Source organism: Papio anubis, chromosome 10 (genome assembly GCF_008728515.1).
Source record: "Papio anubis isolate 15944 chromosome 10, Panubis1.0, whole genome shotgun sequence".
Taxonomy (NCBI): domain Eukaryota; kingdom Metazoa; phylum Chordata; class Mammalia; order Primates; family Cercopithecidae; genus Papio; species Papio anubis.
Window position 1 is genome coordinate 74156846 of NC_044985.1, and position 16594 is coordinate 74173439.

The window sequence follows — 16594 nt, forward strand, 5'->3', positions numbered from 1 at the left end:
CTTGAATTATGACTTTTACAGTGTGTGTGTATGTTTGTGTGTGTGTGTTTATTGTCATTTTAGTGGGTTCAGGGAAGGATTCAAACTACATGTGTTTAATCTGCTCTCTTTACCCAGAAGTATCATATATTTTATACATTTGAAACACAAGAAATGTTTCTTTCAATTTTGAGCTCATGAATTAAATTAATTTAGAAAATAGATTTGAGGGCAAATTATTTGTTCTTTTCAGATGATAAAATAGAATTGGAGCCACTGAGTTGGATAGATGAAGGCACTAATGATGAAGGAAAAATAGGTATAGAACATTAAAGAAGGTCATTTATAGCTAAGCAGCAAAAGATTGGATTTTGCTTTTCCTTCATGTTTTCTAGGAGGAAAAAAATGCTTTCCTTTCACTATTAAGAAAAACCTGATTTGGAAAGTAGATAGAGGTGGTGGCCATATACATTGTGAATATAGTAAATGCCACTGAATTGTTTACTTTAAAAATGGTTAGTTTTGTGTTATGTGAATTTCACTTCAGTTAAGTTTTTTTTTTTTTTTTTTTTTTTTTTGAGTCACCCAGGCTGGAGTGCAGTGGCACAATCTCGGCTCACTGCAAGCTCCGCCTCCTGGGTTCACGCCATTGTCCTGCCTCAGCCTCCAGGGTAGCTGGGACTACAGGTGCCCACCACCACGCCTGGCTAATTTTTTGTATTTTCAGTGGAGATGGGGTTTCACCGTGTTAGCCTGGATGGTCTCGATCTCCTGAACTCGTGATCTGCCCCATCTTGGCCTCCCAAAATGCTGGGATTACAGGCGTGAGCTACTGCGCCCGGCCTTCAGTTAAAAATTTTTTTAACCTAAAAAACCCACATGAACATTTTCAAAGCTTACAGCTACATTGACATCTGGCTTTTGGGTATAACAGATAAATTGACTCCTTACATAGGTCTCCTTAAGTTGTGTTTCCATTGTCTACCTAGGAGCTTTGTAGAGATTAAAAAATGCTTGCAAGCATAATTGTAGAAGATTTTTCAGAATGTTATTCATTTTGGGAAAAGAAAGAGCAAGATCTATTCCAAGGGGTGGCAAGTGAAATTGATACTTTTCTCTAGTAAAGAAAGTAAAAGGAGGTGGGTGCAGTGGCTTACTCCTGTAATCCCAGCACTTTGGGAGGCTGAGGCAGGAGGATCACTTGAGCTCAGAAGTTGGAGAACAGCCTGGGCAACATGGCAAAAACCCCATCTCTACAGAAAATTAGCTGGGCATGGTGGCATGCGTCTGTAGTCCTAGCTACTAAGGAGGCTAAGGTGGGAGGATTGCTTGAGACCAGGAGGTTGAGTCTGCAGTGCCATAATTACACCACTGCACTCTAGCCTGGGTGACAGAGTAAGACCCTGTTTCTCAAAAAAAGAAAAAAGAAAGAAAAGAAGGTGAAAGGAATTAACACATATTTAATGTATATACTTCCTACCATCAGAATATGTTCCAACATAATTCTTGATGCACACAAGATCTTTTGACTCTTTAATCATTCAATCTTTAATAGAAGAAAGGGAAAATCTGATGGGATGGTGGCACAGTTCCTATAAATTTATATAAATATATATTGCTAATCTCTTACATGAAAAACGTTTTTTTTTTTTTTTTTTTTTTTTTTTTGAGACTGAGTCTCGCTCTGTCGCCAGGCTGTAGTGGCCCAATCTCTCCTCACTGCATCCTCTGCCTCCTGGGTTCAAGCGATTCTCCTGCCTCAGCCTCTCAAGTAGTTGGGACTATAGGCGCGCCACCAGGCCCAGCTAATTTTTGTACTTTTTGTAGAAACGGAGTTTCACCATGTTGGCCAGGATGGTCTCAATCTCCTGAACTCATGATCCGCCCCTTCAGCCTCCCAAAGTGCTGGGATTACAGATGTAAGCCACTGTGCCCGGCCAAAGCACTGTTTCTCAAAAAGGTTTACTGGCGTCTTATCTAAAATGTGTTATTTTTTCAGTTTAGTGTGTCTTAGAGCAGGGTTCCCCAACCCCCGGGCTATGGACCGCTAGCACTCCGTGACCTGTTAGGAATTGGGCTGCACAGCAAGAGCGGGCCAGCACTCATTGTCACATGAGCTCTGCCTCCTGTCATATCAGTAGAGGCATTAGATTTGCACAGGAGCGTGAACGCTATTGTCAACTGTGCATGTGAGGGATGTAGTTTGTATGCTCCTTATCAGAACCTAAGAATCACCCTGATGATCTGAGGTGGAGCAGTTCATCCCAAAACCAACCCCCTCTCCCCATCTGAGGAAAAATTGTCTTCCATGAAACCAGTCCCTGGTGCCAAAATGGTTGGGGACTACCATCGTAGACAGCATGTGTCCTGAAGCCATAATATCAGGGTTCAGATCCTGGCACTGCCTCTTAATAGTTAAACCTGCCATGCCTCATTCTTCTCATCTGTAAAATGGACAAGATAATAGGGCTATTATGATCAATATGAATGTATACATTTAAAGATCTTTTAATGTTATCTGGTACAGAGTGCTCAATAAGTATTATCTGCTCTTTTTTCTTGCCATTTTTTAAAATTGCTACCTATAAAGCACATCTGGAGAACTGTACATAATATATGCAATGTGAAGACTACTTCATTACCAGGATGTCTTTGTCATGGCTCCAGTGAGCACTATAGTTGCAACAGTGCCATTGGCTTCCTCTTTCTCATTACATTTGTGGTTGTAGTTAAGTGCAACCTATTTTTCCTTAGAAACAGAATGTTTTTGCTACCTTTATTTTCTAAAGAATCCTAGACTTCGTAATGCAGTGGATTTGTTTGAACAGTAAAATCAAGAAACTATAAACAGTGTTTATTTTCAACTGTCTGTATTTGGTTTAGACATAATCCCTATTATTTGTACATTTTCCCTTGGAATCAGTAAAAAGACTGGGAATGAATCTGAGCTGTAAACCTGCCATTGGAAGATGTAATTAGTCAGTCAGTGGCCACAAAGAGTATTCAATTTTTTTTAAATGCTATTTTCCTTACCAGTAAGTATTGTGTGGCTGCAAGTGATAAATGATGAGAATGCTCTCTTGCAATTACTATTTTAGTTTGTAACTGCTTAATTTCCTGCAAGATGAAGTTCTATGTTTACATGTTATGATTTTCTTTTCTTTTCTTTTCTTTTTTTTTTTGAGACAGAATCTCGTTCTGTCACCCAGGCTGGAGTGCAGTGGCACCATCTCTGCTCACTGCAAGCTCCACCTCCCGGGTTCATGCCATTCTCCTGCCTCAGCCTCCTGAGTAGCTGGGACTACAGGCGCCCACCACCAGGCCTGGCTAATTTTTTGTATTTTTAGTAGAGATGGGGTTTCACCGTGTTAGCCAGGATGGTCTCAATCTCCTGACCTCATGATCTGCCCTCCTCGGCCTCCCAAAGTGCTGGGATTACAGGCGTGAGCCACCGCGCCCGGTCTACATGTTATGATTTTCATTACTAAGCCATCTTTTAAATTTTACTTTACAGATCAACAGTACAAATTCCGAAGGTTGTAAACTTGCTGATGGTGGTGGTAAGCCATGGCAGATGATAAAGTTGCTATTTTAACGGATGATGAAGAGGAACAGAAGAGAAAGTATGTGCTTGCAGATCCCTTTAATGGTATTTCCAGGGAACCAGAACCACCTTCGAATGAAACACCTTCCTCCACAGAAACATCTGCTATTCCTGAGGAGGAAATAGACTGGATAGAGAAACATTGTGTTAAGATAAACAATGATCTTCTAATTTCCAAGGTCTTTTATTTTTTCTTTTACTCTGCCTATGGCTCTCTCTATCCTCTTTTGCCTGTGTATTACAAACAGCTGGGAATGTCTCCAAGCCAGAGTGGACTACTAGTAGGTATTCGCTACTTCATTGAATTCTGCAGTGCCCCCTTTTGGGGTGTAGTTGCAGATCGCTTTAAAAAAGGCAAAATTGTCCTCCTCTTTTCTCTTTTGTGTTGGGTTTTATTCAACTTGGGCATTGGATTTGTCAAACCTGCTACCTTGAGATGTGTACCAAAGATTCCCCCAACAGCTCATCCCACCAATGCAAGTCACCAGTTAACTATCCTGCCAACAAATTCTTCCTTTACCTCTTTCCTCACCGTATCACCAAAAATGCGTGAGAAAAGAAACCTGCTTTTGGAAACAGGGCTCAATGTCTCGGACACTGTTACTTTGCCAACAGCTCTAACCATGAACAGTGAACCCACTCTGCAGCCCCAGACAGATGAGATTACTAACCGTATGATGGACTTGACTTTGAACTCAAGCACAGCAACCCCTGTTGTCCCCCCAGGAAGTGTAACCAAGGAGACAACCACTGTTATTGTTACCACCACCAAATCTTTACCTTCTGACCAAGTCATGCTTGTTTATGATCAGCAAGAAGTTGAAGCTATATTCTTGGTGATCTTGGTAGTTGTCATAATAGGAGAATTTTTCAGTGCCTCTTCTGTCACAATCGTAGACACAGTGACACTCCAGTATCTGGGAAAACACAGAGATCGCTATGGGTTGCAGCGCATGTGGGGCTCCCTGGGCTGGGGCCTGGCGATGCTGTCCGTGGGCATCGGGATTGACTACACCCACATCGAAGTGCTCATCGATGGAAAGGGGTGTAAGCCCCCTGAGTACAGGAATTACCAGATCGTCTTCATCGTCTTCGGCGTTCTCATGACCATGGCCTTGATCGTTGCTACTCAGTTCCGGTTCCGGTACAACCATTTCAAAAACAATGATTCTAAAGGGAAAGAGGTGGAGATTCCGCAGGTGGAAAGGAACAACTCCACAGAGTCCTCTGAGGAGACACCAACCACCACAAGCCACTCGCAGGCCTTCAACTTTTGGGACTTAATCAAGCTGCTGTGCAGCGTGCAGTACGGCTCAGTGCTGTTTGTGGCTTGGTTCATGGGTTTTGGATACGGCTTCGTGTTCACCTTTCTCTACTGGCATTTGGAAGACCTGAATGGAACTACAACCCTCTTTGGGGTCTGTTCAGTCCTGAGTCATGTGTCTGAGCTGACAGCATATTTTTTTAGTCACAAGCTTATTGAATTGATCGGCCACATCAGGTAAGAATATGCTTACAATTGCTGCCCCTCAGCAATTGAACTTTATCTTTTTATAGTTTATAGTTCCTTTTACTACATTTTAAGGTATTATAATTTGTGTTGAGGATAGGGTTGGAGTGGAAATGGGGATTTCTGTTTCTCTTCCTCCTTAAAATAGAAACAAAGGAAAGGAAGTCATGAACCTGGTTGGATTATCACAATAAATAAAGAATGGCTTCCTCTGCTCTCCCACCCCACAGAAAAGACCTGTAGGCTACCTAGCTATGTGCTAAGAGACTCTCACAGTACATGTTTTCAGGTATAGGAACACCAGCTTAGTGAACATATTATTCCACAGAGGGTCCACCCATCCTAGGCATTTATGAAGCAGAGCTTAAATAGATAAAGTGGACTTTTTTAAAGCCTTTATTCTCAGCCACTTGCTGACATAGATAGAGCCTGAATATATGGCATCTAAAGATGTCCATTATATCTAATAAGACTGTGATGTAACCCACCATAATCCCTAATTCCATAATACTACATGGATGAGGTTCTTAAGTATTTTTTTGGATTATTAGATGACTCCCTGCATTTTTGTCTACCATGAAGATAGGATATTTGAAAATCTTTCTTCCACCTAAAATTTCCCATGTAATTCTTTTAGTTATAAAAAAAAATCTGTAGGCTGGGCACAGTGGCTCACACCTGTTAATCCCAGCATTTTGGAAGGCCGAGGCGGGTGGATCACTTGAAGTCAGGAGTTTGAGACCAGCCTGGCCAACATGGTGAAACCCCATCTCTACTAAAAATACAAAAGTTAGCCGGGCATGGTGGCACACACCCGTAGTCCCAGCTGCTTGGGAGGCTGAGGCACAAGAATCAGTTGAACCCAGGAGGCAGAGGTTGCAGTGAGTTGAGATCGCACCACTGCACGCCAGCCTGGGCAACAGAGTGAGACTCCATCTAAAAAAAGAAAACACCCTATAAGAGCCTAGTGTTTCTTGTTGTGTACTGTTTCTTCTCACCATTAATGTATATCTTGCTCTTTAGAGATCTTTCTGTGCTGTTGGCTCTAAACGTGGAGCCAGCTCCACTTAAGCATTCTTGCCTTATAGAAAAGTACGACATGTCTGTTCCTAAAATGTGAAGTTGCTATAACTAAAAGAAAGCAACCAGATGTGTTTGTGTGTATTTAAATCTGCTATTTCTATAAGAAATTAAAGAGGAGAAATAGACAATGACAAGATTTGACAATCCTTTATTTCCCTTCTATTAACTGAAGAAAATACTTTATAATTTAAAGTTTCAACCTAGAATGAATCATTTCTTTAAGCAATTGTGAGTATTTTTTTGTTGTTGTTGGTTTAGTTTTGCTTCGGGAGGTGGTGTTCTGTTCCTTCCCTTTCTTAGATCTTGGATCCCTTTGTTGTCACTAAACAAAGTCAGGCACTGTGTGGATATTTCCTGGACCCACAGAACCCCCGAGGCACATTTTGTAAGACCATTCCGAGAAAGAGAGCCCACATGATATTAAGGACTCAGAATGTCCTTTAATTTTGTCCACACTATGTTTGGATTATCTGAGCTGTTTGAATTGACCGAGATGAATCAGATGCCTCCCTTCAACTTGGGCATATAAGCAAATCTCACTGCATTTAATAATGTCTTTAAAATCACTGTTATTCATTCCCAGAAAGGTACCCAGTTAGGTCTTAACCAACGAGTGGAGTTCTTAGACGTCATTATTTAATAAGTCAATAGCATGAGTTCAATACTGACTCAGTACAGAGTGTGTGTTCAGGTTCTATTTTCAAAGGAATTGTTAGGTTCTTTCCACATGCTAAGAAAAGATGGTTCTCGTCTACCTTTGCCTTTTGTCTGAGACATGCAGCATTTTCATGATAAAATCCTAGGAGGTTTACTACTCCTTTTGGTAAGCTTAGACTTGTGTGTTTCTTGGGTAGTATTAGTTACTCATTATTTCAAAACCTACAGTTCACTTAACCTTAATTTTCTGGTTTTACGGACAAAAAGCATCTTCCTTTTCTTGTTTAATAATGTGATGGAAGAAGATGACTATTGTCATATTGCTCCCAAGAGTCTGCAGGAATTCCATCAGTATGTGGTCATTTACCTCTTTTGAATTTTAATTCTGTCCATTAAAATGTATTAATTATTTTAAGTGCTTTTAGAAGAGTCTAATAGCTAAAATGAGACTATGTCCACATACTCGGGTAGAATGGGTCTGTTCCTTTTGTGAGAATTTTGGGAGCTCAGTCAGGTGGTATTGGTTGTGATTTGGGGATTTACACTTTCCGCTGGAAGAATACCATTCATTAAGTAGTTGGTGAAGAGAAATGATCTCTGAATTATGAGCCTTGATGTGTTGCTTGTAGGATCACAGAAGTAGATCTCCCCATGGCCTTTTTGCATGCATGTATATTATTTCAGTACTTTGTGGTTGTCCTATTGGAATTTTGCTTTTAGGAGTTGGCACTACCATATATTTGTGGATATTCACAAATTCTTCATCTAGAGTAATAATAAGAAAGATTCATACCAAAAAATAGTTTTTTAAAAATAACATGTCCAGTTTTGAACTCAGTATTTTAACAGTTTCATAGTATACAACCAGTTTTTCAGGGACTGACCTGTCAGTCTAAAAACACACACAGAGTATCGGATTTCTGATTTTGACCTTGGATTTTGTCCTTCTCTGGAAAGTGACTTTCTCGGGCAAATAGGATAATAATGCTAAATATTTCCACTTTTAAAAATAAATAAATTTCTTTTGATTCGAAATCATAAGACTTTGGAATTTACAGCAAGTATATTTTTAGGCTATAAATGATTAACAAGATATAAGTGTATCTTAAGGTATCTTCACATTGCTTAACATTTTAGCAGCCATGAGTAGGATTGTAATCAAAATACATTGCAGTAAAACATTTGTAAATTTGTAAATCATTACTTTCCAGTGTTAGGCCATCCCCTATGTTATTTGATTTAAATGTATTTACATTTTAAGGGACACAGAAAAATCTATTCAATCAATCTGTGACTTTGCCCTGGAATTTTTATACTCAAGGTCAGTTTTGCCATGCAAATATTATCCAGGGGGGGTTACATTACCTATTATTAGCCATCAATTACTGCTCAGTGTTAGCTAAATATACAAATGAACTAGCCAGTCAGTTTGGGAAAGAAGAAAATACCTGATGCAGCTAGTAAGAGGAGGAACACCAGGCTTTCTTGATGGGATGCTGCAGGATGAACCAGAACAGATGGCAAGATGCTGGGCTTCAGCACAGCCAAGGACACATGGGAGGTAGCACATGATAGTCTTGTCATTGGAGGAATAACAGTAAGTATTGTAAGAGGGAAGAAACTCTGCAGCTGGGTGTTCAGTGTGAGCTGGCCACTGAAGGGTTTAAGGAAGATCATGCCTACTTTTTTTTTTTTTTTCCCTCATCATCTTCCTTATTTCTACCCGCCTCATTGTGCCATCTTTGCTGATCTTAGACCCACAGGCTCTCAGGTCCTCTCCTTGCCCCATATGAACGGGTGCTGATTTCTGTCGGCTGTGTTTCCCAGGGTCTGTTCTCATGTCTTCTACCTGGGTTCGGCTAATATATTGGTTCTCAACTCGCCAAGAGAGCTTTTAAAGCTCCTAATGCCCAGGCTGCACCCAGACCAATTACATCAGTCTTCTAGAGGCGTACCCAGGCATTCAACGTTTTTACAGCTTCCTACTTGATTCTAGTGTGTGCAGCCAAGGTTGAGAACCACCAGGCTAATGAGAGGCATAGGTAAGGGGAGGATTACAGGAAAGGAGGCAGGGGAAAAAGCAAGGCATTTTATTTCTCTCTTTCCAGCTCATGCAGCATGTTTGTGTAAGATTTGGAGATGGTTCCCTCTAGTCCTCTCTCTGGCATCTGGTAGTTTACTCATGTGCATGTGCTGGTCAGTACTCAGCTGAAGACTCGAGGGGAAGCTACAGATCTCTACAGCTGTCTCTCTCTGTAGCTTTCTCCACTTGGGTACTCTGTCCTGCTTCCCAGACTCTCAGCCTTGTCTCCTCTGCTCTGGAGACCTCTGTGAGCGGCTGCATCTCACCCATGCTCCACCCACTGTGGGTGACCCTGAGCTCCAACAACATTCTCTCCTCTCTTTATTCTTCTGCCCGAGGCCATGGAGAGGCTGCCTGTGGTCCTCATCACAGTGTTCTGGCTTCCCAGCTCTTCTGTCACCTACCTAACCAAGTCCCTGAATTAAGTCAGATTGCTGCCTGCCTCTGATGAGATGCTGACTCATACCCCACTCTTCACTACTTACAAAGATTCCTGATGGCAATTGGTACTGTGAAGAAACAGAATAGAAATAGAATAACTCAATTATTGATTAAAAAGCAAAAAGATGGTGGACCTTAAATAACATTTCCCCCATTCTGATTCCTTAAGGGAGGATTAATTCTTTAAAAATGGTTTCTACCACAATAAAAATGTTTTAAAAGATGACTTAATTCTCATAGTAATTTTGGAATTATGAATTCTACATGCTCTAGAGGACCAAGTATTACTCTGTGTTACTTAAAAATCAAAATCCTAGACATTTGTTCAATTTAGTTGAACAGTTATTTAGGCCCGAAGAACCCCAGATTAGTAAGATGCAGGGGCTGAATACTAAAGGGAAAGGTGTTGGAAAAAACAGGAGAGATTGAGGCAAGATGGATGCTGGGATCAGTAACCTGAGTTTCATCTGGAGGCAGTAGGGAGCCATAGCAAGGTTCAAAGCAGGGAGGACCGTAGATTTTCGTATGTCCCTCCCTGCTTTGAACCTTGCTATGGAGGGTAACTTTGAAGCCAGGAGCCCACTGAAAAGGTTCTTAAAATAGTCCAAGTAAGAGATGGTACAGACCTGAACTGCAGCCGTAGCAAAAGAAATTGAGGGAAGGGATAGATCTGGGAGGTAAAATTGACAGATTTGGATGTGGAAGTGAGGTAGAGACCCCCACATTTCCATCTTGGTATGGTAATTCCAAAAATCTAATAGGAAATTCAGAAAGGAGATGTAGAATAGGGTGAGGGTGTGATTGGTTTGAAGTTGAAACATCTAGATGGGGATGTATCATAAGCCCGAAGCTTACGGGAGAGGTGAGGACAGGGGATGCAGATTTGCAGCAGTGAAAATCATGAATGTGGATAAGATCAACAAGGAAATCTTGTGGTCTAAGAAGAGAAATGGGTTGAGGAAAATGAATTATAATTGTCTCCAAGATAGTATTTCAAGTTTCTGATTTATTGAAATGTTGGTCTGTGCTTTATTGCTTAAAGTAAGTATTCTTATGCTTGAGAATATTTTGTGTTATATGGAATTGTGTCAAACTGTAACCTGTTTCCATATATTGCTTCAGCAGCAATGGACTTTCTGAGCACCCCCCAATACCATCACCTGAGCCAGGCACCCTCTGTGGGTGTTCCTAGGTGGGCCTAAGACATAAGCAAGGGAGAGAAAAAATAAAAGGAACAGGACTTTAAGGATTGCATGGTGGTTACTGGCAGAGGCTGAGTCAGATTGCCTGGCTCTGCAACTTGGAACCATATGGTCTTGGACAAGTTACAGAACTTTTTGCATCTCTGTTTTATTATCTGTAAATAAGGATATTATTAGTACCTGCTTCTTAGGGTTTTTTGTGAAGACTAGATGAGATAAAACATGGCAATTGCTTCAACAGTGATCAGCACATATTAGAAGTTCAGCTTATTTTACTTTTTTTCTGTCAATCTGATATATTATGCAGTTTATAACTACAAGACCCACTGAATCTGATAAAAATACAAGTTGACAGTACAGTATCAGAAGTATACAGATGATTAAACCTGCAAAGTCAAGATGTTTGTGATTTTCAAAATAATTAACATTCCCCCTTAAACATATCTTAGTCAAATTGAAATTTTTCTCCCCAAATTTGTGATGACCATAGATTTTCAAATGAAATGGAGTTATATCAAATTGGAAGTGCACTCCTGATACAGCCTTTACATAATAGAATGTTTTGTTCTTATAAACAAAGGTTGTTTTCTTAAAGATTAGTCTAGTCTGGGTGTGGCTCACGCCTATAATCCCAGCACTTTGGGAGGCTGAGGCAGGAGGATGTCTTGAGCCCAGGAGTTCAAGATCAGCCTGGGCAACACGGTGAGACCTTGTCTCTACAAAAAATAACATTAGCTGGGCATGGTGGCACACGCCTTTAGTCCCAGCTACTTGGGAGGCTGAGGTGGGAGGATCTTTTGAGCCCAAAAGGAAGTCAAGGCTGCAGTGAGCTCTGATCACACCACTGCACTCCAGCCTGGGTGACAGAGCAAGACCCTGTTTCAAAAAAGAAAAGGAGAAAAAGTGACTAGTCTAATTAAGTTAATCAGTACTAGAAAATGAAGTACTTTTATCCTTTCAATTGTGTAGGGTATGTGTAAAAAAAAAACTGTTGAGTTGATGTCATCTGGCTAGTTAATGAAATAAAAGGTAATAACTTTTCTTAGCACTGGTGAAATGAGACCTGTTTGGCCTGTGTTTTCTCTGCCAGAGCAGTACATGTAATTGACTGTGGCTTTGAGCCCAGTGTATGAGTATTCTTGGTCATGGCCCAGTTTTTCACAGAGGTAGGAAGATTCCATGTGGAAGCCTGCCAGCCGACTTATAGGCATTGTAGAATATAGTTTAGACACAACATCAGTTCTACTGTAATATCAGTGTCAGATTTTAAAATGTGAAATAAATGAGTGCTCTGTAGCAGTGGAATGGGAGTTTACTCACAAGGTCTGAGGAAAGTAGATTGCAAATGTAAAGTGGCTGTGTGTTCTTTTCTTTTTAGTGTAGGGGAGATTTTATGGTTCTGTTGAAGTCATCATTCTCCTCAACTCAGTTTTGTGTTTTTTGTTTGTGTTTTTCATTTAGTATATAAAAACCATGGTAAAGCACAAAGGAAAACAAACATAAGGCCACACTGTAACTCCTGATACCGGATAATCAGCTCAACACATCTACAGGGGTTAGAATTTACATCATCTTGTGTAACTTTATGGTTACAATTTTGAAAGTGAGTATTAGGGTGCTAAAACCATCCTCCATTCATTCAAAAGCAAGTGTTTCATAAAGATAATGTTTTGTGTCCTATTTTAAATTCTAATTATTTTATACAAAATCATAGTAAAAAGAAGTGATGTTAATCTTTTTCCTTGTTTTTACACTATGTATCTTGGTAAATTAACTCTAGCATACTGGGTAACAGATTTAGAGATAGTATAGTCCAGGCCCCTTATTTTACAGCTCGCCTGAGGATACAAGCCTGAAGTCTTGCACCCTTCAGAGTATGCCTTGGTGTTAAGTGAGGCCCTTTGAGTTGAACTGGCCTGGCTTCCATCCTGCTTGTGCTCCTTATTTAACTGGATGATCTTGGGCCTGCTGTGTGAGCTGAGTCTCAGTTTTATTCATATGTAAATCTGGAGATACTTATCTCATATTAGAGAGAATTACAGGAGAACTGATGCAAAGCACTTAGAATGGAGTCAGGCAGATAGCAAAGATGCAGGAAGCAGTCGGAGATGCTGTCATTGTTAACTCTGAGTGATGGGGGTATTCGGTGGCATTTGAGTGTTCCATTTAACTCATCAGAGTATTTAAGAAAATGTAGAATCTAGCTCCTTCACATGCTAAAAGTAGGTCTTAAATATGTTCTGTCTCCTTTTCCAGAGTACCTCTCTTTTTAAAAAGCCCCAAATCACAAAAACAAAACAAAACACTATACCGTTTAAAGAGTATGAATTTTTTTTTCTGACTCTGCCAGCCTTTCTCAGCGAGCGCTCCTCAGAAACACAAAACATACAGAATGACTTGAGTGACCATTTCTTCAATTCTCCCAAGGATGGCATAAAACTACTACCATTCGGATGCATAAAAGAGAGAATAATTTATTTCATATGATGGGGGTTTTAGAACATAAGGTCTTATTCCTCTCCTGATACCTTGGTTTAAAAATTTCATTTGCAGAGTCAGTTGGATTTTTTTAAAAAAGTTAAATGCTTCTCTTTTCATTAGAATACTTACTTTGAAATCAGATTCATAATGTGGTAATATGGAAAGAGTAATGCTTCCTGTAATTGACTAATGGACAAAGACAAGGTCATTTTTTTCCCTTTATCTTTAAGCTCTAAGGATTACAGAACTGAGATTTAAAAACAGTTTTGTTTTTTATCAGGATAGGTGATTTGCCAAAGGAGATACAGACTGTATTAAACTCTGGTACGAGGGAAAAAAATACATTATCCTGCCGCCTCCTTGATCAATCAAATGGCATGAATTTTAATATTTAAAAAATGTCTTTGTGAATTAAGTTTTAAAAATCCTACCCAAACAACAGCACTCTCCAAAAGTGAATGATTTTGCCACCATCAAATGATCTTCAGGATCCTCCCCTGTCTTGTGATGAGGTTTAGTTTCCTAAGACCAAAATGAGATTAAGCCTTGTTGAACTCATCTGAGTTTTAATAATCACAGAATTATTACAAACTCTGAAAGAGTTTGAGATTATAAGAGTATACTATTTTAGCAACATAAAAGCCAGGTGGATGGATGCAGGGTGTATCCAAGGCTGCACAGTTTGGGAAGTTCCCCCAGATCTCTTGACTGCCTGCCAGTGTTCTGTCTGACGGAAAGGCGTAAGCACTTTACTCTGCTAAATCCTATAGTTCCAACTGCTATAGCTCCCTAGCTTTTTGAAAAATAAACCCAACTGAAAAGTAGGTTAAAGTGGGAGAGCTATGTATTGGCATTAAAATCTGCCTAATAACGCACTGGGATCTGAGTTGGAAAAAAATTATCTGGCAATGTCATGAAGTTTTTAAAATTTGGGGATCAGGGAGAGGGAGGAACTAGGAAGGCATATTCCATTTATGAAGAAGCTAATGAAACATGGACTATGAACTAGAAATTCCCTATCCAAGAGATAGGGAATCCACAGTAGCTAGACATTTGTGGATATTCATTCTGGGTCTGCTCAACCCAAAACTACATGCTGGTGGGAATACAAGAGATGAATACTCGGTTCTGGTCTCCTTGGCATTTATACCCTGGCTTTAAAGCTGAGCTTAAATGTCAACCACCTTCAGAGCCATCTAAGACTGTACTGATTCTATTTTAGAACAGACCCAATTTCAGGAGTGAGGGACTTAGGGATTCTGAGGATCTCTCCCAGTGCACTGTTCTGAAAATATGGTAGGCCTGGGCCAGCTGCTGGGACAGGTCACAAGCCATCACCACAAACATTTATCCAGAGAGTTCCTGTTTAGCACAGTCCTAAATGTTTCAGAGGAAGCTAAACATATGCAGTCTCTCTCTGATTCATAGGCACAGTAAAAAAATAACTTGAAAGGATGTCTTGACGCACAAAATATAAAAATATTGGCCGGGCGCGGTGGCTCAAGCCTGTAATCCCAGCACTTTGGGAGGCCGAGATGGGCGGATCACGAGGTCAGGAGATCGAGACCATCCTGGCTAACACGGTGAAACCCTGTCTCTACTAAGAAATACAAAAAACTAGCCGGGCGAAGTGGCTGGCGCCTGTAGTCCCAGCTACTCGGGAGGCTGAGGCCGGAGAATGGCGTGAACCCGGGAGGCGGAGCTTGCAGTGAGCTGAGATCCGGCCACTGCACTCCAGCCTGGGCTACAGAGCGAGACTCCGTCTCAAAAAAAAAAAAAAAAAATATTAGCGCACTCAGGGTGTCTGAGATGGAATTATTTTAACACGGTATTAGAGAATGGATCTAATTAGAGCTTTTCTAGTCAGAGAACACAAAGTTAGTGATTTCAATTTTGTTTTGTTTTGTTTTGCTTTTAGCCAAAAGGACAGTTGGCAATGTTCTGTTAGACATGAGTGATTGGGCGAGACTGTGAGGATAGGTCTGTGCGAGTTCATCACCACTGGATTTCATTTTTCATTTTGTGCCAACTAGAGAGCTTTGGATTTGTTAAAATATGAGCATTTACGGATTATTCCTGTACTGCTAAGTCCTCTACTAATATACGGAGGACGCATAGGCCCTATCTTATACATATAGTCTGTGTCATAGCACATATGATAAAATAACCTACCTAGTGATATAAAGAAGCCACATTAAAAATTAAATTGCTTATATACTTCTTAGTGCCATGTTTTAGGCATTATAAGCTACTATCTTTATAATAGCTGGCATATGAAAATTATAATTGCAGCTATTATTTATATGTGGGTAGATTTCTATTTTCCTATTCCTTTCACATTTTACCTCCAAAGACATTGATATGAGTTGGAAAAGCCCCTTAGAGTTATTTCAAATATAGGTTCTCATAATTACATTGTAAGCTATGAAGTCTCAAAAATAGAAGAATTTATGATCAGAAATTGAAAGGGAATCATTTTTTTTATCGTCCCTTGAACATCTTTGCGAAGAAATATCTTACCATGTAATATAGCTACCAGGCTGACTTATTAATAACAGCATTACTTATAATTGAGCTATTCATAGTTAAGAAGAAAAGGCCATTGTTGCAAGGTAGTATAAATGGATCCAGGGCTTTTAGTTACTGGCATCACATGGTTTTCTTTCTCTTCCACCTTCAGTGGCTGGGTTGATTGAGGCACTTGCTGAGTTAAAGAGAGCAGGACAAACATCATATGTAGCAGACTTTTTTGTGATTGCAGACTGCCCTTAGACTGCCACCATCTAACAGGCTGAGGTGATGGTCAAGGTGTGTGGCAGACAAGAGTAAAGATGGTTCCTGCAAATTCCATTACCTAGACAACCACTGTGGAGACCAATTTAGCGGTCTATGCTCAGCCTCAAGCTAGATATTCCCTGTGGCCTAAAAATTACATTTTTTAGGTAAATACCTCCCTAGAGAAACTCATATACATGCAGAAAGATGTGTACAAGGATGCTTACTAGCTTACTGTGTCTTTCTTACAGTGAAAAAAAGTCTAGCCATCAATTGAGGAATGGATACATTCAATATGGTATAGTCATAAGGTGAAATGTTAATGCAGGGGTTAACAGAAATAGACTAGATCAATATGCCAACATGGAAAGCTCTCAAAACTACAATGTTGACTGGGGAAAAAAAGCAGGTTTCAAAATAATACACAGTTTGGTACAGTTATACAAATGTTAACAATACATTTGAAAAGTTTAGCATATTTTCATGGAGATATATATATACACATACATGTAAATTTGGAGAGGACTAATACCCTCTAAATTCACAGTAGCCCTAGCTTTCTGGACAGGACAAAAAGAGAAAGGGACTTGGGTGGGGAAGAAAGGGGACCTCTACATTATCTGTAATATTTTTTTCTTTAAGGAAATATGGCAAAATATTCATAATTTTCCATTCTTGGTGCTAGACAGTCTCTACTTTTTTGGGGGTATTTTCTACTGGAAAATAGTTTGAAGTCCATGTCTCCTTACAGTGGATCAATATAATCATCCTCCTGTAGA

At 40.0% G+C, this 16594-nt stretch overlaps 1 protein-coding gene across 6 annotated transcripts in view; it reads left to right on the plus strand.

Annotated features, from left to right (window-relative positions):
• MFSD6 (major facilitator superfamily domain containing 6) overlaps nucleotides 1-16594 on the plus strand; it is a 91869-nt gene that overhangs the window by 24088 nt on the left and 51187 nt on the right. For all 6 annotated transcript variants that reach the window (XR_004176601.1, XR_004176602.1, XM_009199303.3 and 3 more), the window contains exon 2: nucleotides 3494-5084. Coding sequence is in view for 4 of the 6 variants with exons in the window: in XM_009199303.3 (XP_009197567.2) it covers nucleotides 3547-5084 (1538 nt within the window). In the remaining 2 variants the exon portion in view is untranslated. The remainder of the gene's footprint in view (nucleotides 1-3493; nucleotides 5085-16594) is intronic.